This window comes from Herpailurus yagouaroundi, unplaced genomic scaffold (genome assembly GCF_014898765.1).
Source record: "Herpailurus yagouaroundi ecotype Mexico unplaced genomic scaffold, PumYag 77, whole genome shotgun sequence".
Taxonomy (NCBI): domain Eukaryota; kingdom Metazoa; phylum Chordata; class Mammalia; order Carnivora; family Felidae; genus Herpailurus; species Herpailurus yagouaroundi.
The window spans coordinates 55,723,940-55,748,384 of record NW_024412388.1 but is presented as its reverse complement, the minus strand read 5'-3'; the positions used below and the strand labels follow the sequence as shown (position 1 = coordinate 55,748,384).

General features: G+C 38.4%; 2 protein-coding genes across 15 annotated transcripts in view; one reads left to right on the top strand and one right to left on the bottom strand.

Annotated features, from left to right (window-relative positions):
* MIER1 (MIER1 transcriptional regulator) overlaps positions 1-22,579 on the bottom strand; it is a 61,622-nt gene extending 39,043 nt beyond the window's left edge. For 3 of the 14 annotated variants that reach the window (XM_040470568.1, XM_040470572.1, XM_040470570.1), the window contains exons 1-6: positions 22,472-22,579; positions 21,268-21,368; positions 18,471-18,544; positions 7,225-7,249; positions 7,059-7,095; positions 1,937-2,082 (exon numbers count right to left, since the gene is read on the bottom strand). In XM_040470568.1, the coding sequence (XP_040326502.1) occupies positions 1,937-2,082; positions 7,059-7,095; positions 7,225-7,249; positions 18,471-18,544; positions 21,268-21,368; positions 22,472-22,538 (450 nt within the window). In that variant the 5' untranslated portion in view covers positions 22,539-22,579. Of the gene's footprint in view, positions 1-1,936; positions 2,083-7,058; positions 7,096-7,224; positions 7,250-16,399; positions 16,707-17,006; positions 17,168-18,470; positions 18,548-21,267; positions 21,369-22,154; positions 22,272-22,471 lie in introns of those variants that run through there. The other 11 variants (XM_040470571.1, XM_040470573.1, XM_040470569.1 and 8 more) reach the window with 10 other exon arrangements.
* Positions 22,580-22,626: 47 nt separating this feature from the next.
* The window catches only part of DNAI4 (dynein axonemal intermediate chain 4), an 81,914-nt gene continuing 80,095 nt past the window's right edge, over positions 22,627-24,445 (top strand). Inside the window, 2 exon segments of the mRNA XM_040470567.1 lie at positions 22,627-22,795; positions 22,797-22,904. Coding sequence (XP_040326501.1) covers positions 22,737-22,795; positions 22,797-22,904 — 167 coding nt within the window. The 5' untranslated portion in view covers positions 22,627-22,736.

Genomic DNA, 24,445 nt, shown 5'->3' with positions numbered 1-24,445 from the left:
TGTCCCTCCTCTCATGGAACTAAAGGAGGACACAGACAATAAATGAGACGAACATATAATTACAAATTGTGTTAGTTATAAAGAAAGCATTGAATGGGGTACAGTGGATTAAAAAAAAAGCTAACTGGGAACAGGTAAGGTCACTGTGAGAAAGCAACATTAAGCCCAGACTTAAGGGGATAAGGAACCAGCCTCAGAAAACACATACCAAGGAGCAGGAAGGAGCTGAAAGGCCTTGAAGCAGGAAGAAACAGCACATCTAAGAACAGAAGCACCTGGTGTGGCTATGTAACAGCATGACAGGGGCCTTGCTGGCCAGGTCAAGGAGTTTGGATTTTCTTCCCACGTAACAGGAAGACACTGCAGTTTTAAATAAAAGGCTGACACAACTGCATTAATATTTTGAAAATACCATCATGATTACTATAGAAATATACCGGATGAAAGAATGGTAAAAGAGGAGAATCCTCTTTTAAAAATGGAGAATCCACTTAGGAAGCTATGGTAATAGGCTAGGCTAGAAATGATGGTGACCTGGGCAAGACAGTGGCAGCAGAGATAGAACAACAGTCAGATAAGAGGTATCTTTGTGGAAAGACATGACAGGCTTATTCAGGATTGAGTATTAGGAATGAAGGAAGAGGATTTCCTGATTTCTGATTTAGGCAATAAGGTAAAACAGTGCCATTTTTTATGTTGAAGATAGGGAAGGAACAGATGGAGGAAGTAGGAGATCAATCAACAGTTCTGCTTTGGACATTTAAAATGTAAAGATGTCTATGGAGATATCCAAGCAGAAATGTCAAGCAGGAGGTTAAACAAAATTGGGAATAGGGAATATATTAATGCTAGAAAAATAGAGAATACTGACACTATGGGAATGGATTAGAACAGATCACCTAATTTAGTAATTTTCAAATTTGGTGTGTATACACCCCACAGAGATTCTAATTATATGCCTGGGGAGAGGCATAGAAACCCGCATTTCTTAAGTCTATGAGCAATTCTGAAGCAGCTGACTCTCATACTACATTCTGAGGCGCACTGATTTATAGACAGAAGAAAAATCCAGAACTGAGAATTGGGAATTCTAAATTTAAATTCCAAATTCACCTTTGGTGAAGGAAAAGGAGTCTGCAAAGGATACTGAATAGAAACAAACAGAAAAGAAAAACTGGACGGTAGGGTACTCCAGAATTCAAATAAAAGGAAGCAGTAACTGTTGAATATGGCTGAGAATAGAGAGAAAAATGATGAATAGAATAGTAAGATCATTGGTCATCTTGATAGGAGGGGACAGAAACTATCCAGAGTACTTTATGGAATAAATTGGAAATGAGAAACATGATGACCACTATTAAGAAATTCTGGCTTGGGGTGCCTGGGTGGCTCAGTCGGTTAAGCGTCAGACTTTGGCTCAGGTCATAATCTCATGGTTCATGGGTTAGAGCCCCGCGTCGGGCTCTGTGCTGATAGCTCAGAGCCTGGAGCCTGCTTCGGATTCTGTCTTCCTCTCTCTCTGTCCCTCCCCTGCTCGCACTCTGTCTCTTTCTGTCTCTCAAAAATAATAAACGTTAAATTTTTTTTTTAATTCTGGCTCTGAAAGGGTGCGAGTAAAAGGTCAGTAACTGGGAGAGGACAGAGGTATGTAAGAGGAAATTCAGCATACCTTTATAGCCTATTTTTGACCAGATAACTGTGATGTTTTACTCAAGTAATTCTATTCCACATAATAGCTATTCCTTTTTTTAAAAAATGCCTTTCATTTCAAACTTTAAATATCTCACCTACAACCACATAGAATTTTTCACTATCAATTATATGTAACACCACTCTTCCCCAAAAACAAAGGTAGAGAATGAAAATTTCAAATGTTTCCTCTATCTGCAAAAAAAGCCGTTAACTACTTCATCCTCTAGCTCTTACTGTTATTTACCCTTGCAAGATCCTCTATTTCAGAACTGAAGTTTGTTTCTCCTTCCATCATTTCTTCCTCTTCTAATGTTCGTTCATCATCAAAATCATGAACCAGCATGTCAGCTGATGGATCAAATTCATGGTCATCTGACGTTGCTGAACCTCCTGGTAAAGAATATTTTAAAAAGTTTGGTAAACCAAATGAAGTGTTATCTTATTAATATTCACTTAATGTGTATGTTATTTGAAGTTGGATACAGGTCAAACAAAAGTATCAGGGAAAAGCTATGCACATCGAGTACTAGTTTTCTAAAATTCTTACCCTTACTCATCACTCTGTCCCTGTAAAAAATACTCTTCTCTAAGGGATTATTTTTTGTCCTGTTTCACCTCTATATGTTCACAGTTAAAATTGTAACTGGTGGGGTGGGAGAAGTATAGCTTTAAAAAAAGTGTGTACAGCTCTTAAAAAGATTACTGTCATCTAAACACAAAATTTCAGTTGTAAAGAATAATGGATCACATCAAGTAAGAATGGTAATTCATGTGGGAAATACCACAATTCTTAATCATCTGACTGATATTTAATAGACCCAATGAGTATGAGTCCTTATGGCCCATGAGAATACAGTCATGGGAGATATACAGTCATCTGAATACACAGTGTAATGAAAATACAGCTACATTCAAATATTACTCTATTAGCACTTCCACGGAAATATATTTCAACATGTAAGTAGCCGTCCTTAATTTATTTAGTTGATTTTGGTCTGAAATAATTCAGAAAATATAAAACTGAAATTTATTAAAATGGCATACAGAACTCTTATGAACTCATTAAAAATAATCTAATAGCTAACTGATGTGTAAGCTAATCTATTTTTAGCCTGCTGGCTGGGGAATACTGCTGTACTCAATAGGGTCAAGCCTGTAATAGTAGATTGCAAATGCTCAGCATATACATTCTATAAACTACCCCACAATTGGCTATTGCCAAACCTGGACTTAAGTTTACAAATTCATTTTTTTTATGAATAAACGAGTTATTTAACATTTAAAAAATCAATCAGCAATTTCTTTTATCAATTTAAACTGTTAAAAAGTTGTATTACTTAATAATAAAGGTTAAAACCATTAACTAGTAATATATTACATCAGTATGCTCTTCCTTCAGTCCAGTAAGAGAACCAGTAAGTAAAACAAAGCGTTAGAAGTTGACTTCTTGAGGGGCACCTGGGTGGCTCGGTCGGTTAAGCGTCCGACTTCGGCTCAGGTCATGATCTCACGGTCCGTGAGTTCGAGCCCCGCGTCGGGCTCTGTGCTGACAGCTCAGAGCCTGGAGCCTGTTTCAGATTCTGTGTCTCCCTCTCTCTCTCTGCCCCTCCCCTGTTCATGCTCTGTCTCTCTCTGTCTCAAAAATAAATAAATGTTAAAAAAAATTAAAAAAAAAAAAAAGAGAAGTTGACTTCTTGAAAAACAGACTATTAGGGATAAGGGGACACTCAAGGTTCAGGGTTCTTGTCATCTCCCTCAATTTTCAGTGTAAATACCATATTCTGAGTGCTTACTGTGTGCCAAATACTATGGCTCAAGCACTTCACATACATTGTATCTCATTTAATCTTCAAACCCAAACTTGAACAAAACCAAAACTTGAGGCTGAGTTTAAGCAGCACGTTTAAACTCACAGAGCCAGTAGGCGGCAAGGACGGAATCTGAATCATGGGTCTGCTAATTCAGTGCCTGTGCTTTTACTGCATTCTAAGCTTCCTGCAAGCCACAGCCTCAGAGACATTAAGTATCCTGCCTCAAAGAATACTTGAAGAGAACCTATTTTTACTAAGATGACTGAACTGCAAGCCAGATCAGGTGGTGAAGCACTTAGAAGTCATCCTGCTCTTTGACGAACATAATACTAATATTAAATATAAAATAACTATTATTTCTAAATCAGGAATCACCTTATAGTACAAATTAAGTTAACAAACTATCAAAGTTTTAGAATGATTTACAAAAAAAAAACATTTAGAAAAGTGTATTAATTTCTTTGGATAATTAAGAAAAGCATGGCATAGTTTTAATACAGCACCTTGGTACTGGCTGAGGGACTAGACACAAAAGTTCCATGAGAAAACAATTCGAGAGCCACTAATTTAGTTGTAGCTTTTTACTTAATAACAAAGGTTAATAAGACCATTAACTAGTAATATATTACATCAGTATGCTCTTCCTTCAGTCCAGTGAGAGAACCAGTAAGTAAAACAAAGCGTTAGAAGTTGACTTCTTGAAAAACAGGCTATTAGGGATAAGTCCCTAATAGTCCCAATCATTATTCCTTCTTTTTGAGTTTTTAATGAAAAAACATTCCCAAAACTTGTCAGTTCACACAGCAACCTTCTAGGACACTTAGTCAATAATCATGTATTCCTACAAATCATGCTGTACTTTTCTTCTCCTTTGTAGGCAGGAAGATCCTAGAACAACCTCACACCACAACTTTGTACACTATTATCCTAATTCCTATTGAGTGCAAATATTGTAAAAAATAATTATGCTTAATTCCTAACTACGTATACTCTTTCACCAACTAAAACAAAAACAAAACAAACTCACATGAGTACACAGCACCAAGCTGAGTGCTATATTACTTACCTGAAGTCTCCCATTTTTTGTCATTACTTCCAAAGCCATTTATATTTAAAGCCTTGCCACTTTACCCTCTCATTACAAGAAATAACAAAGTGTGGGTGAACCTTTTTCCCCTTCTCACTCCAATCCTCTCCATATATATACCACACTGTTTTCTAACTTTCAATTTCACTTTTCTTGCCTTAATCTGACTTCTTGGTTTTACTTGACTTATTTTTGCCTTGTTGAGACCAATTAACCATTCTTTTCCTAGCCTACTAGGCTGTCTCCTTGAGGTAAAAATCCCCAAAATAAATTATTAGGGGCAGGGAGTCTGGTGCTTTGTGTAAATAAATATTTTGCTTCAGAGTTAAGGCAAGTATCAGCTTGGTAATAAAATTGTACCCTAATACAAAATTACTAAGGTATCTTACATCTTTTCAAAGATTCAAAAGATAAATTAAACATATCATGTGCATTCATTTAATAATTTTATTTCCTTCTCTTCCCTAAATCCCTACATCTAATGGCTACTAGTCTTACAGGTAAAGTCTTGTATTTTACCTGTACAGGTTTACACTGGGAAAGTCCAGAGACAAATTACTGAGCCTGGGTCATGTGACTCTTATTACTAATATCAATTCCAAAGTACAGATGTTACAAAGGACACAGCCTCTTACCAGTGGACCAAAAATTTTTTTACATAAAGCCTCTATTCCTAATTTTTTCCCACCAACTTTTGTTAACTGCCTACAATTAGTATTGTAAGGACAACAAATATTCCCTTGGGCAGAAACCTGATATTACAAACACTATCTACTTCAAAAGATCTTCCTTAGCCCGAAACCAAAAAAAATCAATCTATTTGTATAAGCATTCAACAAGTAGTAAAGGCCATCGAAAACACTGTATTCTTCAAGTTCCGCTATTCTTGCAGTTCAGCCTAGGCCAATTCAAATGCGAAACTGAGAAAGCCATTAGTATCACCTTTGAAGTAATTACTTTTTTTGTGCCTATGTATTACTTGATGAATTTCTCAAAAATTCATTGAAAAATATCTAAAACTCAGTCTATTTGCAATGTGACAACATGAACAGAAACAACCAGAACCCACTTTTTCGATGAAAAAGATGTCTGTGTTTGAAAGAAAAAAAATATTGGGTACAATTCCATGTCCCAAAAAGGATACAAATAATCTGCTATTTATGAGGTCAGATTACTTCCACCCTCAACCATCCAGAACATATTTATAAACTAGTAAGTTTAAAAAAATCCTTGAGTTTCAGAAATGTCACAACGCCTAATATACTTTACTTCCAAGCCTATTAGAAAGAATAAGACATTTGTAGCTAAATAAACACAAAAAAACTCACAGTCAACTGAGCACACTAGTCATTTGGAAGGGATCTGGAGGTATCCTAATCCAAGTCTTACTTCATACATCATACTACACAGAATACAACTATTTGTGTTCATGAAAAGAATCCTAAACCATTAAAAAAGGCATATATTAAGCATTTTTACAAACATTCTTTCTAAAATTTACAACATAGAAAGATTGCTTTAATAATCTGGAAAATTCAGTAATGTATCATCCCTAAATATTCAATATATATATGATGTTTTCAAATAAAACATTACCCTGCCTCTGAGAACTCCCTTCCTGAGTCTTTAACTATCTCGCACTGTTCCTTACATGAACTCCACTGTAGAAGACAGTCCCCTCTCTTGGTGAAGTTTCTGGACACCAAGGCAGACTGGGCTCTTTCCTGACTGCTATTTGGCTCCAACCAATTGTTGCTATAAAGGAATGCTGTATCCAGTGGTGCCAGAACCTCTGACTAATCATGAGAAGCCTAAATTCAGATTTTATATAAAATATTCTAGGTTTTTAAAATCACTAGAGTGGCCAAACAAAAAAACATTTGTGGCCCAGATATAGGTCAAAGATCACATGTTTGCGAGGCGCCTGGGTGGCTCAGTAGGTTAAGCATCCAACTTTGGTTCAGGTCATGATCTCGCCATTCTGGAGTTTGACCCCCATGTCGGGCTCTGTGCTGACAGCTCAGACCCTGGAGCCTGTTTCAGATTCTGTGTCTGCCTCTTTCTCTATGCCCCTTCCCTGCTCAGACTCTGTCTCTCGCTCTCTCAAAAATAACAAACATTAGAAAGAAAAGAATTTAAAAGATCACGTTTGCAACCTCTATATGGTCTGTGGGTAAAATCGGATCCTACTCAATCTAAACATAACCTCCTTAATTTATAACATTGAATATTCATTTTTGAATGTTCTGCTTCTTTTTTTCTCCCTCACTAAATGCATTTTTTTTCTCAAAAACTTTGAGCTTCCTATACAAGCAAATAATTCTAAGTTAGTGACTCCTTTTGAAAAAACACACTTCATATTTACTTGAAATCGAATATCAATTAAAACCTATAAGAAATACACGTAGTAATTCATAAAAAAAGTGAACCTACAAGTAGTCATGAGGTTGAACTCACAGCAGCCTCACCTGTACTTTCATGGGCAGTCAAATATTTCATCCATTTCTTTTTCCCCAGAGAAAAGAAGCATTCAGAAGAAAAGCAAGTCAGATGACAGTCTAACTCCTCTAGGCTTTTTATAATAGGACAAATGTTAGTCAAACAGAAATTATAGAAAATACAGAAAATACTTACCTGGACTTGAAGACTCAACAGATGGCTGAGGAGGGGGAGAAAAGAAGAAATATTAGCATCTTTGTATAGCAAATCTGTGCAAAATTTACAGGAATTACTCAAGGACCAGTTTGACATCAAAGATCACAGTTAAGTTTTTACATCTGAATTATCTAAGACAAATTAAAACCTTCTACATAATCCTTTCTCTGACATTATATTTAAACATATAAAAATCCCAAACACTCCTGAATCTAGAAATGAAGACAATAATATGAAATTGATTCAGATTTTAAAGGCAAATATGGATCTCATAACATATGCAGCTTAAGAGATCTGATTTTAGATATTAGGACTTTCTGAAATATTTTCTCTTATCAATAAAGGGGAAATTACACACAAGATTCACTAACAAGCTGGCCTCTGGCTTAAAATACGTGAAAGAAGGGAGGTGAAAACACTTCAAGACATTAATTTTAAATAAAAATTACGTTGTATAAAGTAGAAGGAAAAAGTAAAATGTTATTAAGCACCAAATAGTACATTAGGCTAACTTTACAACAAAAAACATATTTTTAAATTATCACAGAATTAGTAACCTTTGAGCTAAAGTCTAGAAAGGTTAAGGTCTCTGATGAAAAAATCAAAAACATTCCCAATTACAACATGCTGCTTCTACTGTAGCATTCTACCCCTCATAAATTTAACTATAAGCATTTAGAAAATTTAAAGATAACACTGTTAGCAACTTATTTTGGTAATACGACCACTTGACGGTTTGAGGCTATTATTTTATCTAAATTCAGTTAATTCAAAATTATAAACAAGTCATATACAAACATAAACTTCTGTAAATATATAACAAAAACTCAAGATGCTTCAAATGGCATACGCTTCATAGTTAAAACCTTTCCTATTCATTCAGAGCTATTTCATGCCCATTAGAAGTCAGGCACGCTAGAAGCCCAAAATTATTAGCAAGGATAAGTTATTCCAGCACAGACAGTCCCTGACAATTATGGCTCAACTTACGATTTTTCAACTTTATGATAGTGCAAAAGGAATACCCGTTTAGTAGAAACCGAAGTTTGAATTCTGATCTTTTCCTGGGCTACTAACACGTGGTATGATACTATCTTGTGATACTGGGCAGTGGCAGCTAGTTGCAGCTCCCAGTCAGGCATGCGATCACGAGGGCAAACAACCAATACACTTATAACCATTGTGTATCCATACAACCTTTCTGTTGTTCACTTTCAGTCTAGTGGTCAATGAAGTACATGAGATATTCAATACATTGTTATAAAATAGGCTTTGTGTTAGACAATTCTGCCCAACTGTAGGCTAATGTAAGTGTTCTAACCATGTTTGAAGTAGGCTAGACTAAGCTATGATGTTCATTCAGTAGGTTAAGTATATTAAATGCATTTTTGACTTAATATTTTCAACTTATGATAGGTTTATCAGGACATAACCCCATCATAAGGAAGATGTCTATTTTCCTTCTTTCTGGTAACTAATGCGGAAGGGAGCGGAGAAGAACAAAATAAAATGAGGAAAGTGACGAATTTTTCAAAAGCTAGGCATCTAAGACAAATTTCTTTTAAGGTGTTAAAATTCTATTTTGAAACTGTCCATAGTATGCTATTGTATTAAGTATGACATTCTCTATTGTACATGGTGACTTAGGTTCTTTTGAAGCACACTTCCCAAGGGTCCTATTTTTTTTCCCTTTTAATTCTTAAAATGGCTCTTGACTATAGCATCGACTTACTTTAATAAAAGACTGACAGTAGTCAGTATTATATATTTTCAAGTGTCACACCACTACCCTTACTTAAAAGTTGCTCTGCCACACAGAGTCAAACCAGTGCTGCTTATTAATTCCATTCCTCTAACAGGAAGCTGAAAAGCAGGGTGAGAGACTAATGTAACTATAAAAAGGGTTTCTAGCTTGCTTAACATCTTATGGGCAGAGTAACACACTTCTAAGCTCAAAACGGATATAACCACCATACAAATTATTACACAGCAAATCAATATTTTAAAATATTAATCTACTTTTATGTCATGCAGTTATGCTTTGTTTCCCAAGTTTAAGCACAATTTCTGTCCAAGGCTACGGCAACGATGACTGTCTTTATCTGGTCCCAGGTTTGCCACTCACAAAGTAGCCTCACAGTGCTGTTTTTCCTTTTTAGTAAACTTCTGAAAATATTGCAGGGCAGAAACAAGAAAATCAGCATTTCTTTCAAATTAGGAGCTTAAGAGAAATGGTTCTTTGAGCATTTAGTTCTTTTTGAACACTCTAATAATTACTCCATTTAACAGTCTTCTGATAAAAAGGGGTTTCTGATTAAAAATGTCATTCTTCTTCTGAATAAAAGGTACATTTTCACAGATGTTAGGTATTGGCAATAACAAAGACACTGAGTTGTGAATGGCGTTTGCAGATTTTAAAAGGCCTCAAAAAGCACTAACTGCCAATACCATACTGATTGTTGTGTTGTATTGGTAAAGTTATCTATCACTTTAAAGTTCTGAAAAAGGTCCCAAATATTTTCCGTTAATTAAGATACCAAATATTCAGAGGACTGGTATTATTTGTACGGTTAGCTGTCAGAAAGGAGAACACCCAGTATTCAAAGACAGCATTAATGACCATTTTACATCAGAAATACTGGAATGTTTCAAGAACTGTAATTTGACTGATGTGTACCTAGGTTAGGATAGGGAAGGGGAAGTAGGGAGATATGCCTCTAGACATACATTTTAGTATTCCATGTTCAAAATATAATTCCACTGTTTCCATTTGGGCTGGGTGAGAGTGAGATATTTCTTAGAAGTTTATTATACTCAATTAATTTAAAAACTGACCTTTTAGAAAACTGGCATTTGAAAATTTTATACTATACATTATTTTTGTCCCAACTGCAGGCAAAAAAATTATTTTTCAAAGTAAAAGTTCACTATCATAATACAGGAAATTTAAGTACAGAATGTGAGCATTTTTTTATTCAGGTATTTAGAAGAGCAGAACCAGCTTACATTTATTTAGTACTACATATTCTCAAATGCATAAAGTTACTTGATCATAACTACATACCTGGCAATAATACCCACTCTGCCAACATCATTTTATAGATTAGCAAACCCAGGGAGATAATGTGACTTGATTCATGGTAAGTGGTGAAGGTGGAACTGAAGTCTACAACCTGAATATTTCTATACCTTCCAAGGGAACAACTATATTAAAAATCTTTTCTCTTTACCTCTTTCCTTCCTCCCCCTTACTTTCTTTTTTGAATGTTTTTCATCTGTTCAAAGTATATTTAAAATGTGACTGCAAGTTATCATCTGTCATGTCAGACTATTACCTATGTCTATTTAGGAAGTGGTATCTTTAACAATATCTTCCAGAAAAACCTGTGACATCTACCATTAATGATGCACAAATTAGTACCTGTTTAAAACTAGAGCTGTAAAACAGGTATTCATTTGTAACTTTTTTTTGTATTTTTAGAAAAGGCACAAACTAGAAAATGCAAATAGTAAAGAAAATTTTTCATTAGAAGTGAAAATGTATTTATGATGCACTCATACATCATTGGTAGAAAAATACAAGTTGGTTTAACCCTTCTAGTGATCATTTTGCTAATATGAAATTGTCCTACTGATAAGCCTAAGAAAGCATACCAAGATACATGTTTAACAGTCGTTACCATAAAGTGGTTCATAGCAAAAAGTTGGGAAAAAATTTTCAAGTCTATCATTTAACTAGTTAGAAATGAAATACTGTTCTTCCAAGCAACAAAACACTATTAATCCATTAAAAAGAGACAAGTCTGTTTGTGGTGAATGAGGAAAAAAATGTAAAAAACATTTATTTATTTATTCATACATATATTAGGAGTTAAAAGGGGGTAACTTGGGCTGGAATATAATGACATTTTTTTTTTTCTCCAAAAGTACACACAAAACCCTGTAACAATAGTTATCTCTAGGGAATGGGTTGGGGAGAGAAAGTCTTTTTCATTTTAAACCCTTCTATACTATTGGAATTTTCTAACCACTTGTTAGTATTACTGGTTTTTTTTTTTTTTTTTTTTTTAAGAAAGTCAGTGGAGATTATCTTATGGAATTATGAGCAATTTTCATTTCCTTCCTCTACTTTTAGATTTTTTTTTTCAACGTTTATTTATTTTTGGGACAGAGAGAGACAGAGCATGAACAGGGGAGGGGCAGAGAGAGAGGGAGACACAGAATCGGAAACAGGCTCCAGGCTCTGAGCCATCAGCCCAGAGCCCGACGCGGGGCTCGAACTCACGGACCGTGAGATCGTGACCTGGCTGAAGTCGGACGCTTAACCGACTGCGCCACCCAGGCGCCCTACTTTTAGATTTTTAAGAAAACCTATTGCTAGCCACTTTTTTTTTTTTTTTTTAACAAATGTATCATTTAGAAAAATAACCTAGTTTTCTTTTAGGTGCATACATAATTATCTAAGACAGGAACCATAACTAGACAGTCACACAGAGTATGAGTAGGCTAAATCATATTAAAAAATGAACAGCTTACTTTTATATCTTCACCACATATATGATTTAGTTGATCAAGTTGCTAATACTTGTAATAAATATTAAATGCCTCAGATATCTTCAAATGTGTCTCTAGAACACAGTAATCTAGAATATAACCATTTAAAAAAAAAAGGTAAAAATGAAGTAATCAGATTCATATATTCCAGGCAATCAAAAGCATATTTTCAAATAAACATAACTGTCTGAACTAATTTCTCCCCTCAAACTAATTCCACCACCATTTCTTTGTTATCATCACCTACCTAACAGTATAGACGCTGCTAACTAAATCAGAGGTTCTCAAGTGATGGGGATAGAAGCCAGGAAGGAGTTAGATGCCCCTCCTCCAGGTGGAGAAAGCAGGGGAACTGTGCTCACCATTTCTCTTCCTCCATACAAAACTAAGTCACTTAACTTTCCCCTGAAGAATTTGGGGGCATAAAAAAGATTAAGAAAGTCGTGTTGGTAAAACTAGCAAATTGACTACAGTAGTAATAACTCAGAGGATGAATTGCTATTATTAAGCACTAGGAATTCAGAAGCCTAGGTTCCACTCTTAATTGTGCCACAGCCTAACTGCACAACTTAGGACAAATTGCATCAACTCTGTTCAGTTTCAATTTCTCTAAGTAAGATTTAGATATCTTCTAGTTCAATTTCCTTTGAGATCTAAGTTCTTTACTTTTATTATAAACTGCTCAAAAGACCTAACACTACCAAGGAATACTTAGCTAAAAGGATGGGATATGTTTAACAGCCTCTTCTGAAAATTTTTTTAAAATCTAGGACCTTTAAAAAAAATCTCAGGCGCCTGGGTGGCGCAGTCGGTTAAGCATCCAACTTCAGCCAGGTCACGATCTCGCGGTCCATGAGTTCGAGCCCCGCGTCAGGCTCTGGGCTGATGGCTCAGAGCCTGGAGCCTGTTGCTGATTCTGTGTCTCCCTCTCTCTCTGCCCCTCCCCCGTTCGTGCTCTGTCTCTCTCTGTCCCAAAAATAAATAAAAACGTTGGAAAAAAAAATTAAAAAAAAAAAAATCTCAATTTGCAAAAAGCTTTTTTGGGGGTGCTACTTTATGAATTTCCTATCTACACAAACATAATTTAACAATCATTCTTATAAGCCATAGAATAAGTCAAACAGAATGGGTCCCAGGTGATGACTGGTACTTGAACAGTTTTATCACTGCAATGAATTTTGAAACCATTTGCAAATGTTTTGAAACATACAGGGACTCAAGCTAACTTCAAGCAAGAAATTTCTATACAGGTGATTACTTTTCTATTTTTACTAATCAGTTTCTTATGGCAGTGTTTGTTTTTTTTTTTTTTTTAATGTTTATTTTTAAGAGAGAGAGTGCAAGCAGTGGAGGGGCAAAGAGAGAGGGGGACAGAGGATCCAAAGTGGGTTTTGTGCGAGCCCAATGCGGGGCTCAAACTCACGAACCAAAGCAGAAGATCATGACCTGAGCCAAAGTTGGACACTCAACTGACGGAGCCACCCAGGTATGCCAGTGTTTTATTTCTGATTTGAAAAACTGATTACTCTCCTGTAGAAAAATTCTCTAAAAGTAATCAACTTTTATATATCCTCCAACCAACCTTTCCTACCTTATCAAGCACTTTATCACTCCTTCTGAATTAAACTTTATTAGATTCTCATACATTTATCCAGAGTCTTACTCTGGATAAATCCTAAATACACTCAAGTATAAACACTAAAAAGTTCATTACCACTATAGAGAATTATTTAAGGCCTAAATCTACTGCAGTGAAACAAGTTTTGTTTAGAATAGAAATTAACACCATCAAGAAGAATGGTCAAGATGATTCTATTTCCTTAAAAAATGAAATCCAAATACACTAAAACCCCCTAAGCAAGGAGTGTGTTTTCAAGAGAAATAAATGAAGATGTGACAGTGAATAAACAGATTATGTATCGGTTTTGAAAAGGTTTAAATACTTAAAACTAATATAGAAAAGTAGATTCATTAAAATCTTCTTCTCTTTATATGATAGCAATATGACCTAGGTGAAAAGATAGGTCTTACACGATGTTGTAGCTTTTTCCCCCCCTGGAAAAGAAAAGTCCCATATGTGTTTACAAACCCTGAAATAACAGACAAATTGTTCATTCCCAAAGGTCCCTGTACCACATTCCTTATAAAACCCAAAGGATCAACTATTTCTTCCTCTTATTCTTTCTTTCTCGTTGCCTTTGTAAAACTGCAACTACCCTGTAATTTCCTTCCTTTAAGTGTAACTAGGAGAACCTCCTTTTAGAAGGTTGATAAGTAATTTTAAGGGATAAAAAACAATGAAAAATATTACTAAAAACCTATTAAGAAAAAGAGTATGTGCCATTTCTTCTAAGCACATTAAATATGTTTTTAATGTTAGCATGATTTGAGGAACCATTAAACACATACTTCCTACTTATAGACTGCCTAGGTGATCAGATCAAATATGAAAAAATTAGTATATTCTATTCACATCTAAATCAATTTGTATTCAAGAATTAAACACTTTTCTGGAAAAACAAGGTAAGGTCATTCTCCTATGTAGGAAATAACAACAACAACAACGAACCTAGAAGCATAATATTGACATTTTTCTCTGGAGACATGCTTCTTCAATAACCTGTTTTCCCCTCAGATTTATCAAATAAATGTATATTGTTGCTTTGCATTTTCTGTTATTTTACCAGTCAGCTTCAATGCTCAGGTCTACTTAACCAAAAGTGCAATAGCACATTTGATTTATTCTACCAGATGCTTTATACTGGCACCACAAAGAATGAATCTCCTGAGTGCCCATATAAAAATAAAAGCAAGCACTTCTCCATCTATGTTTTAAAAATAACTAATCTCTAAAATCATCCTAATTACTAAAATATTGAAATCAGAACAATACAAACTAATTTTACTTTTCACCTCTTCACCTGTTTAGGTATTTTGTAGGACACAGATGAATGAAGGTTTCCCCATTCTTCTAAATTCACTAAAAACAAAACTATCCAACACTAAAAGATGAATTTTTTTTTTAAAGATTTCAGGTCACTAAATAAATTCACTGAACACAAAGTTCAGGTTTACTCTTCTTGAAATTGAACCATCCATGCGTTCCTTACTGAACATGAGAAATCCATTCTCCAAGTAATGCAATTTTTAAGAAAACTAAAACTTGAAAATATTAGGAAATGATTAGTGACTCAAAATATTGCTTTTCCTCTCTTATGATACAACCATCTTTAATTTCTAAAACAAGAATATTAATATACTCCTATTTACATATTGAGTTTTCAGTGTACTGGGCAATTAAAATTTCTGGGCGAAGCTTTCTAAACTTAAATTTCACTGTATTTTCAAAAACAAAGTTATTTTCCTTCAATAATAGCTTGCCTTAAAATAGGACTACAAAACTTAAAGCTTAAGTCATTGTGAGCAGCACCGTGAGGGAAGAAACCACATAACCTATTACAGTACACTGCTGTTTATCTAAGAGGCATTCACTAAAAGGGGGAATCCACTGAAGGCTATTTAACAAAATGTAGGTAAATCCAGCTACATACAACCCCCTCCCCAACTTACACATGAAAAAAGGAACACTTAAAAATCTTACCAGGACTAAGTCACATTTAAATGAAATACAAAGTACTAGGTTTTCTCCAACTCATGTGCCTTGAAATACAATTCTTTAACCACAAAGAACAAAAGAAATGTAAATAAATCTAAGATCTAAATTTAGTTTTAAATCAAAAGTATTAAACGTTTTTAAAAGATTACTAGCAGTGAAGACTCCTGCTACAGTGAATCTCCTCTTCCTTTAACAGCAAATACTCCACTACAAAAGTACAAAGCCAGTTTCCCTAAGGGAAGCAGAAGGGGCAACCTAAGAGCAATTCCACAAAACAGCTAACTTTCAGGTCCCTCCACTCAACAGGTATATGAAAAAGCGTACAAATTAATATTTTTCCATAATCTATATTTCAGTATCCCAAATTTAAAGTATTCACCTAACTCACCACTGACTTCATACAGCAATTAATGAAGACAAATATTGGGGACTGGATGGTAAGAAAATTTTTTTACCTATTCGTGAATTTGGGGATGTCTGAGCCCATGAAAACGGTAATTCACACAGAAGAAATGCCTTATCAATCATTTAGTGAGGCTCTCACTCAAAGTAGACTTAAAACTCCAAATACTATCACTTCCTGAACTCTAGGGGGTAAGGAATAACGAATTTTTCCGAGGGTAAGGGGGGAAAAAAAGTATTAAAAAAATCAAATGTTTAAAGGTTTAAATCAGAAACAAAAATTCAAATCTCCAGAGGCGTTAACACTAAGTTTGAATGAATCATAACAGTGGTTATTTGCCACGATTTGAGGCCCCAAAATATAAATCAATTACCACCGAGGAAAGGGGGCTTTGGTTAACTCGTTTACTGGAAAAAAAAGGGGGGGGAACCAACAAAAAAACCTCCCATAAGAGGGGGAAAAAAAGACAATAATAGATAGCCTTGATAGGAAAGGGCGGGGGGGGGGGATGCCTGGAAAGTGAAGAGGGGGAAAGGTAGAAAGCAACTCTTCCGAAACATAAAGAGAAAAAAAGGTTCTACCTTCGGAAGGAATGGAACTGTTCCGTAGATTCAGGGGGATTCCCCCAACCTAAAGGGCCGGATCGCGAAAGGCTACGTTTATTTCTCCACGCTCATCTTAGCTCCATGAGAAAAATGAGAGTTGAAGGCCATTCTGCCTTACGTTTTCCCCATCAACACGGACTGGATGTCAGTAGCAAACGGGTGGGGGTGACACGGAAGGGCGCAACAGCATCTCGGTGAAGGAGGGAAGAAACTTCGCAAGAAGAGGAAGCAGCAGCTCCTCTCTCTTGGCCCCTAGCACCGGCCGGCGAAGTTGCGCCACCGGCGCCCCTGCCTGGAGGGCGCCCACTCGCCCTCGCCCCTCTCCGCACGCACTACCACGCAGCACTCGACCCTTCAAACTGCCCCCGAAGTCCAACTACGCCTCCGCTTCCTCCTACCCCCGGACCCATCCCAACTAAGTTCCAAGGAAAGCTCCCGCCCAGAGCGCGGCCTGTTCCGGACAACAGGTGGGCAGTGGCGCCAGCAGGGCTGGGCCTCTCCTAGCCAGGCCCACTCCACTCCTCCCCGGCCAGGGCCCGGGGCGCCCGGCTCCGGGACGGGGAGGGGGAGCTCGCTCCCTTACCTCCGCCATATTTGCCGTACTGACGGGTCACATCTCCGCGGCGGCCGCAGCTGGGTCACGGCCAGAACCCGGATGTGAGAGTCGGCAACGGGACTCCAGCCGCCGCCGCCGCCGTCTCTACCGCTCCCGCCGCCGCTGCCTCGGCGGGAACGCGCAGGAGCCGCCCGAGCGCGCCCACCACACCCCACTCCGCCCCCTCGCGGCGCCCCGGCCGAGCTGGACTGGAGGGAAAAAGCCTGAGCGCGCGCAGGAGCAGAGGCGGGCGCGCGCGCGCGCGGCCCCGCGGAAGCCTTCCCCGGGAGGAGCGCGGAGGGGGCGGAGTCAAGGTGGGTGTGGGGGGTAGGTGGGCTTCTCCGCGCGGGGCGCCTCCCCTGCCCTTAGCGGATCCGGGACTCCAGCTGAAGGAGAGGGCTCTAAGGGACCAGAGAGGTCAAGGGAAAGTGCCCAGAAAACTGTGTCCAGCATTCACATCGCAGGGGAAAAGATACGTTACATTCTACATGTAGGCCTTTTTCGAAGAGCATTTGCTGAAAACGGATGTTGCTGTGATGCAACAACGGCAAAGGCACAAAGTAGTGCGCTTTGAAAGCGGTTGTCTCTTGATAAGTATTTCTCTCTCCGTTGATTCCCGACGGGAAATGTAAAATCCCACATCCCCAAACCTTAGAGGTCAGAGATTAAGGGACTGTGGATAGGTAGTATGCCATCCTCACATCTCATCTGCTTTTCCTCACACGCTTCCTGAGATGCCAGGAGCAACATAATTGTGCATGCAATGTTTGGATTTTGCACAACTGGAGAAAATTTCAAAATGCGAAATACAGAAAAGCTGCTCTTTGATATATATAAATAATCTCCGACTTGACTGCAGAGAGGGAAAACCTGCTTATTTGCAATGCCTGAAATGCCTACAGTTTGAAAGTTTATTTTAAAATACTGGCCTAGAACTGCCAATTGGCCTTGAAACCAATTCTAATGACTGCAGGGTCAATGACTGCAAAATAACAAACATGTTTCACTTCCATTACTGACGCAGATACTGGCTAATACAAAGGTGATATTAAAACATGCACTAACACATTTTACTAAACCAGGAGTTTAAGTCTTAATTTCAAAAAGCCCGTTTTCCCTCAAATGTTCAAGGGTTTTTAACGCAATTTCAAAAAATGATTGCCCATATCAACCAGTTCAGTATAAAAAGTCATTCCTTCCAAATGTGATGCCAGCACTATAATATACTGCATAAATGTGCACATACACAGTTTTTCTTTTATACTTCACTTACAGTGCAACATGGGCTGTTTGCTTAAATTTGTATTCCCTTAACAGTCTAGACTCTATTAACCAGTTTCCTTTTTCCAAAGATTCAACATTAACTTGAAATTCTTATGTCCAATAATAATTTGTGCATGAATAACTTGTGCATTTATAGGTATATGAAGCTGCTAAGCGAAAGGACATTACCTGGTAATTTGACAGGAAAAGAGTCCACAGACAGTCTGTAAACCAATTAAACATAAACATCTGATGCACATTTTCTACTGAAAGAAAAGCAAGGGAAAGAAGAGAAAGGAAAACTTTAAGGTTCCCAAATCTACAAACAATTTTTACTGTACAGTATTTTCATTTTATTTTTTTTTAGAATACTTATACAAAAGTGTTTTTCAGGATTCCTTGGGGGAATAAATATTTTAGCACAGGTATATAGAAGTACACTACTGAATTACCTTAGTCCTTTGGACTCAAAATAAAAGTCATTTTTTGAAAAGTCAGTTTGTGTTTAAATAGTTTTCACTTTGAGACACTTGATGGAAACAGCTGAAGGCAAAGAACAACTGATGTGCACAGGCCTGAGGTGGGTAAAGACAGAAATCAGGGGCCCAGAGGTAGAAACTCAGGCTTTATAATACCATGGGGATAAAGGAGTGTTTTCCATTTAAATACCAAAGTTAATATATGAAATTTAGCTGGTTCACAAAAAGAAAAATTTTTAAAAAGTGTTGTCAAAATGCAAAATACAGGAATAACTTAAGTCCATTTAGTCTTTGATTCTTCAGTTCAACCTCAACAAAAACATCCCAATTGTGATTTAAAAGCTGGGGATCATGGTCCCTTAAGCTACTGAAATTGTCAGGAAAATCTGAAATTGTCAGGAAAATCCCATCTAGGAGATATCTGAATGGATATCCCCCTCTTATTGATAAATGACTTTTAAGTTTATTAATAATGTGTATCATTTTTACTAATTATAAGTGGCATTATCGTTTAGGGGAAAAATTCCCTCTACATTTTTCTCCTTCCCTTTTTAAAAAAAATGTGAATTCAGTGATTTTATTTTTTTTTTAGGTTCAGCTATTCTAAAGATAAAAAGAAATGCCTGCAACATTATAAGTCATTTGTAACACATTACTCCTGAATTCAGCATGGTTTTACTCCCATTTTATTCTTGTGATACACTTATCTTTCAAAATTTTAGGAACCACCTTGAGGAAAGCAAAGTCTTTCTCAAAAACTCTTGCTTACCTCCTCAGTAACAAATATGTAAAAATTAACTGTTCATTAGCCACAGAATCTTAGTGTCTTTAGTCAATTTCTACCCTGTCCAGGTAGGAATCTCTCATTATGTCTCCCGACTACCAGGCTTTTCTGCCTATGCTAAAACACCTCCAATGACTGATGAAGATACTGCTCTTTTCAGACAAAGCTCTATGTTTGGAACATTGTTTTATTAAACCAGAATCTATCTCCTAGTTACTTCCATCCATTTCCCTGAGTTTTTCAGCACTTCGGATTAATTCAACAGATGTCTTCTTTGTATTTAAGTGCAAGCAATCAATATTTATACTTGGAATAACAAAATATAAGTCTTCGATGCCTATTGATACTAGAAGAGCTAAAAAACAAGACATGACAGAGTTAAAAGTATGAGAATATTCACTAATACCTATGAGCTGTTTAAAATCATTAGTTTATATTACGTGTTAATGTGATGTCCAAAATGATAGCTCTGTTACATCATGTAGTAAAATGTTTAAAGTTAAACTAAAAAGTGTGGTTAATTCCAATTTTAGGTGAGGTTTGTGGCTAATGTCCCAAAACAAAAAAAAAATCTCTATACAAAGCCTGAATAAATGCCTCTTTAGCTCCCATTCCCCACCTACAAGCTTCATTATTTTCAGGCAAACTAACATTAACTTTCACCACGTTGAAACTTCTGAAAACTGTTATTATATTGGGAAATTATTTTTAAACAATTTACTGAATACTCCATTAAAAAGTTATTAAACATTTTTTATAGAAGTTATAATACACACACACACACACACACACACGCACACACAGGAACCCTTCAGTTAGTATTCTCCTTTAACAAAAGCATTTTAAGGTCACAATTTTACTTCAACCAGTACCTTAAACTGACCAATAAATAAATGTCTCTGGCAATTTACATATACCTAAGAAATATAACCTGTTATTCAGTACCAATACCTGATGCAAATGTAAGTACTATATATCCATACTACATAAACAAAATGTTATGCAACTCAGGTACCTTTCAAAATGCTCCAAGAAAATATCTGTAACAGTTTACTCTAGGGCTGTTTGAATGAAACAGATGAATGCAGCGCATTCAAAACGCTAACAACAAATTCTCTACCTAACAATTTTCAGAGTTCATGAGTCCCTTTTGAGATTTGGTAAACTATTTACTAAAATTTTTATTTAAAAGTGACAACCTACACATTATGTGCAGGTAAAAATTTATGGATAGCTACCAATTTGGTTGAAAATACCTAAATATCAAAAAACTTAAAATGACATTTTAGATAAATTGAGAGTTTACCTTTACTTTAGTAGGCAGAATGCAGGTTACAAAGCAGTAATGCATTACATTCGGAAGCCCCACAGCTATGCAAGAATCAGCATCATCTTTTTGTTAGTTTGGTTTTTATTATTAACCCCACCTCAAAACACTTACATAGCCTTTTGGTTCTTCAAAGGACAGTCTTGTTTTTTTTCACAATTTTTACATTGGGTTTTACCGGGCGACCCCTTTTATCAGATTATCACAAACTGATTTTTTTCTTAATAGTCCTAATATTGTCGACATGTTATTTTTATCTCACCCAAACTCTGGAAATTATTGGCCCATCATCAGTTCTCAAACACTGGAATATACAGGAAGAGTAATGTAATATTTATATTACTTGAGGGAGTTTGGATTTTCCCTCCCTTAATATCCAAGTGTGCCCCTGCCTACCAGCATCACATCCGTCTTGTCTGCATTGAACCTCAACCAGTTGGTTCTTAACCACGTCCGAAACTCAGCCAGGCACTGGGAGAATCGAGCCACCACACCATCTGGATCAAAGGAAAGAGAGCCTCAGTAGTAATGAGACCAGAGATGATGATACCGCAAGCTCACCATGTCTCTAATTCTCAACCTCTCATTTTTAAAAAGATGGCCAAGAATTAGGACAAGGATCCCATGACAATTTTAGGAAAACATTAATGGGCCTTGGGTCATGCCATTTGTAAAGAAATAAAAGCGACCCAATAAATAGGTCGCCTCATTCCATCCATGATTGAAGAAAGAAGGTTCGTTCAGTCAACTCCACGTCATCTGGGCTAAGCGGCCCCAGTAGACGGGTGAGTCTGTAACTGCACAAGCTTTTCTGCAAAATTAAGAGTTTTAGCGTTGGAGGAAGCTTTAAGGATAACTGGGGCCCAGAGAGGGGTAGTGACTCGCCCAAGGTCACACAGCAAACGAGGACCAGAAATGGGCTCCCAGCCAGGGATCTTTCCAAGAAAAGCTGTAAAAACAAGGCCATTTCAAGGAGGGGGAGGCATCTGTCCCCAGGGATCTTCCCATCGGGCAGGAGAACCTCGTTCTTTCATATTAATGCCCTCTTCAGTCTTCCTGCCCTCCCTCATTCCCTTCAAAAAGGGCGGCTTGCCCAGGACCCTGCTCACCACGGGGACTGCAGTGCGAGCAGAAGCCTCCCAAGAGAGGGCTGGGACCGAACCCGGATCTACAGGGGAAAAGAGGCGGAGCCACAGGGGGATGGTCAGCTTAGCCCCACCCCGACCGAATTCGGGAGCCGACAGGAGAAAGGGGCGGAAGCGAACTGCGCGAGACGAACTCACACCGCAGCGGATTCCCAGCGCACCGCGGCCGCCGGGGAAGATCCGCGCCGCCGCCACCGCCAAAGCAAAAGACCGGGCTACGAGGGGGTGCGCTGTGGCGGACAGCTGCGCATGCGCCCAGAGGGGCGACGCACTCGGGGAGGGGAAGCGGGCCGGGCGCGTTCTCTCTCAGCCCCTCCCCGGAAGTTAAGGGTCTTCCGGGCGGTACTCTACGGTGGGGGAGGGGAAGGAGAGAAAGGGGACCGAGGACACTTTAGGAGCCCCTCATCCCAATCAGGACTAGGAGAGGAGAGATGGTTTATGGAGGCTGCACTTACAGCCGCTGCCGCTGCTGCCGCCGCCACCTTCACTGCTGCCGCCACCGCCTGAAGAAGCCCCATCCATCCGCCTGCAGCCGGGGAGACTCAGAACCTGGGAGGGGCCTGGGGCCCGGGCCGCCCGCCTCCTTTTTCTAGTCGTCGTCCGGGGCTTCCTCTTGCTCCACCAACCCTCTGCCCTCCCCTCCGCCTCCGCCCTCCTCCTCGGTCTCCAGCCGCCAGCCAACCGCGCGGCCGCTTGTTGAGCCAGGGTTCCTCCGTCTCCATGACGCCCGGCAAACATTCCCGAGCCTCAGCCAGAGCCGCTAACGCCGAGGGTTGGGGTACAGGGACTCCAGAAGCAGCCAGGGAAGGGGTGGCCCACCACTCCACAGCCTGTCGCAACCATGCCTATCTCTCCAGCAAACAGCCGCAAGCAACAGAACCTCTGGTTGTAAGTTCCGGCGCTAATCTTCCTGGGTCTCGGAGGAAGCCCCTTTAGATCCAGTCTCTTAGTGCGTCTGGGTTCAGTCATCCCTCGAAGCTCTCATACCGCAGTGTCGCCTTCCGTGGCCTAGTACAGCCTTTTTGAACCCCCTACTGCTGTGCTTGCTCTACGGGAAAGACCTACTTTGTTTAGAACCGCTCCTCCTCCTAGCATTCCTGGGGTGGTTTTTCCGGTCCGCCGGGTCAAGCTTGTTGCCCCCATTCAATCCTCAGCTTCAGTTGAGCCAGAGGACTGAGCTTTACTAATGCTCTGTCGTCGAAGTTTTTTCCTGCTTCCTCATGCTATCGTGCTTTTAAAACCCATTCCTGCTAATGTTCTGCCATTTCTGCAACACTTGAACGAGAGGTTGGAGAAGAGCACACAACTCTGTGGACTTGTTTCGCTTACAACTTCAAATGGTTCTTTAGTGCTGCCCAGCAATTGCACTAAAGTTTTCTGATTCATCCATTCTCCCACACTTCCGGACCACTTTTGTTCTCTTCTCAGACCTTCAGCATCTCTCCTCCAATCTGCACTAGCTCAGCTAATCTTTAATAGAACTTGTTGAAAGTTCTTGGGGGAGATCCTTACATTCTCTCCAGAATATGGTTCTCAGGGTCTTTTTTCCATTCCACCACAACACCAAAATAGTTTGCGTGAAGGTCAACAATAGGCGTGCATCCAAATGCAATGGCCATTCCTCAGTTTCTTCTTAACCCTCCTGCTTCTCAAGTTTTGAATCACTTCGTTTAGTTTCTTGGACACCAGCCCTCCCTAGTTCTCTCTTTGGTTTATGGCTACTTGTTTTCAAATTACTTTGCTGGTGGTAACTTTTCTTCTTTTCATATCTAAATACTGGAGTGTTGCTGGGGTCAGTTTTTAAACACCTTTTTTTTCACTATTGCGTTATGCCTTTAAAAATCACCTATATACTAATGACTCACAAGTTTATATTTCTAGCCAGCACCTCTTCCAAAATCCAGACTTTAAAAAAATCAATGTCTGCACTTAGAAGTTAATAGGCATCTCCAAATTTATATGCAAAACTAATCCCTCCCCAACCCCTTATATAATTTGCAGTCTTTGACATTTCAGTAAATGAGAGTTTCCACTCTTCCAATTACACAATAAACAACCTTGGAGTTTCCCTTGACTTCATTAATGCCCCACTCCATCAGCAGATTCTATCATTTCTACCTGCAAAATAAATCGAGACTACCTCCCTAATGTAAGTCCCTATCACATCACAGTAACCACCTAAATGGTCTTCTAATACCCCAAACTTAGTAATCACTGTGGCTCTTCTCAAAACCCTCCAGTTTTTATATGTGAGTAAAAAGCTCATGTCATTACAGACCCACAGGATCTCACCTTGGACCCTTTCCTTTGGCTCATTGTTTCACAGCAATGTAAGGCACATTATTTTCCCATTTTAAGGCTTATGCATTTGCTGTTCTTTGGTATATTGCACCCCCAGTTAGTCTCATGACTCACATTTCCTTCACGTG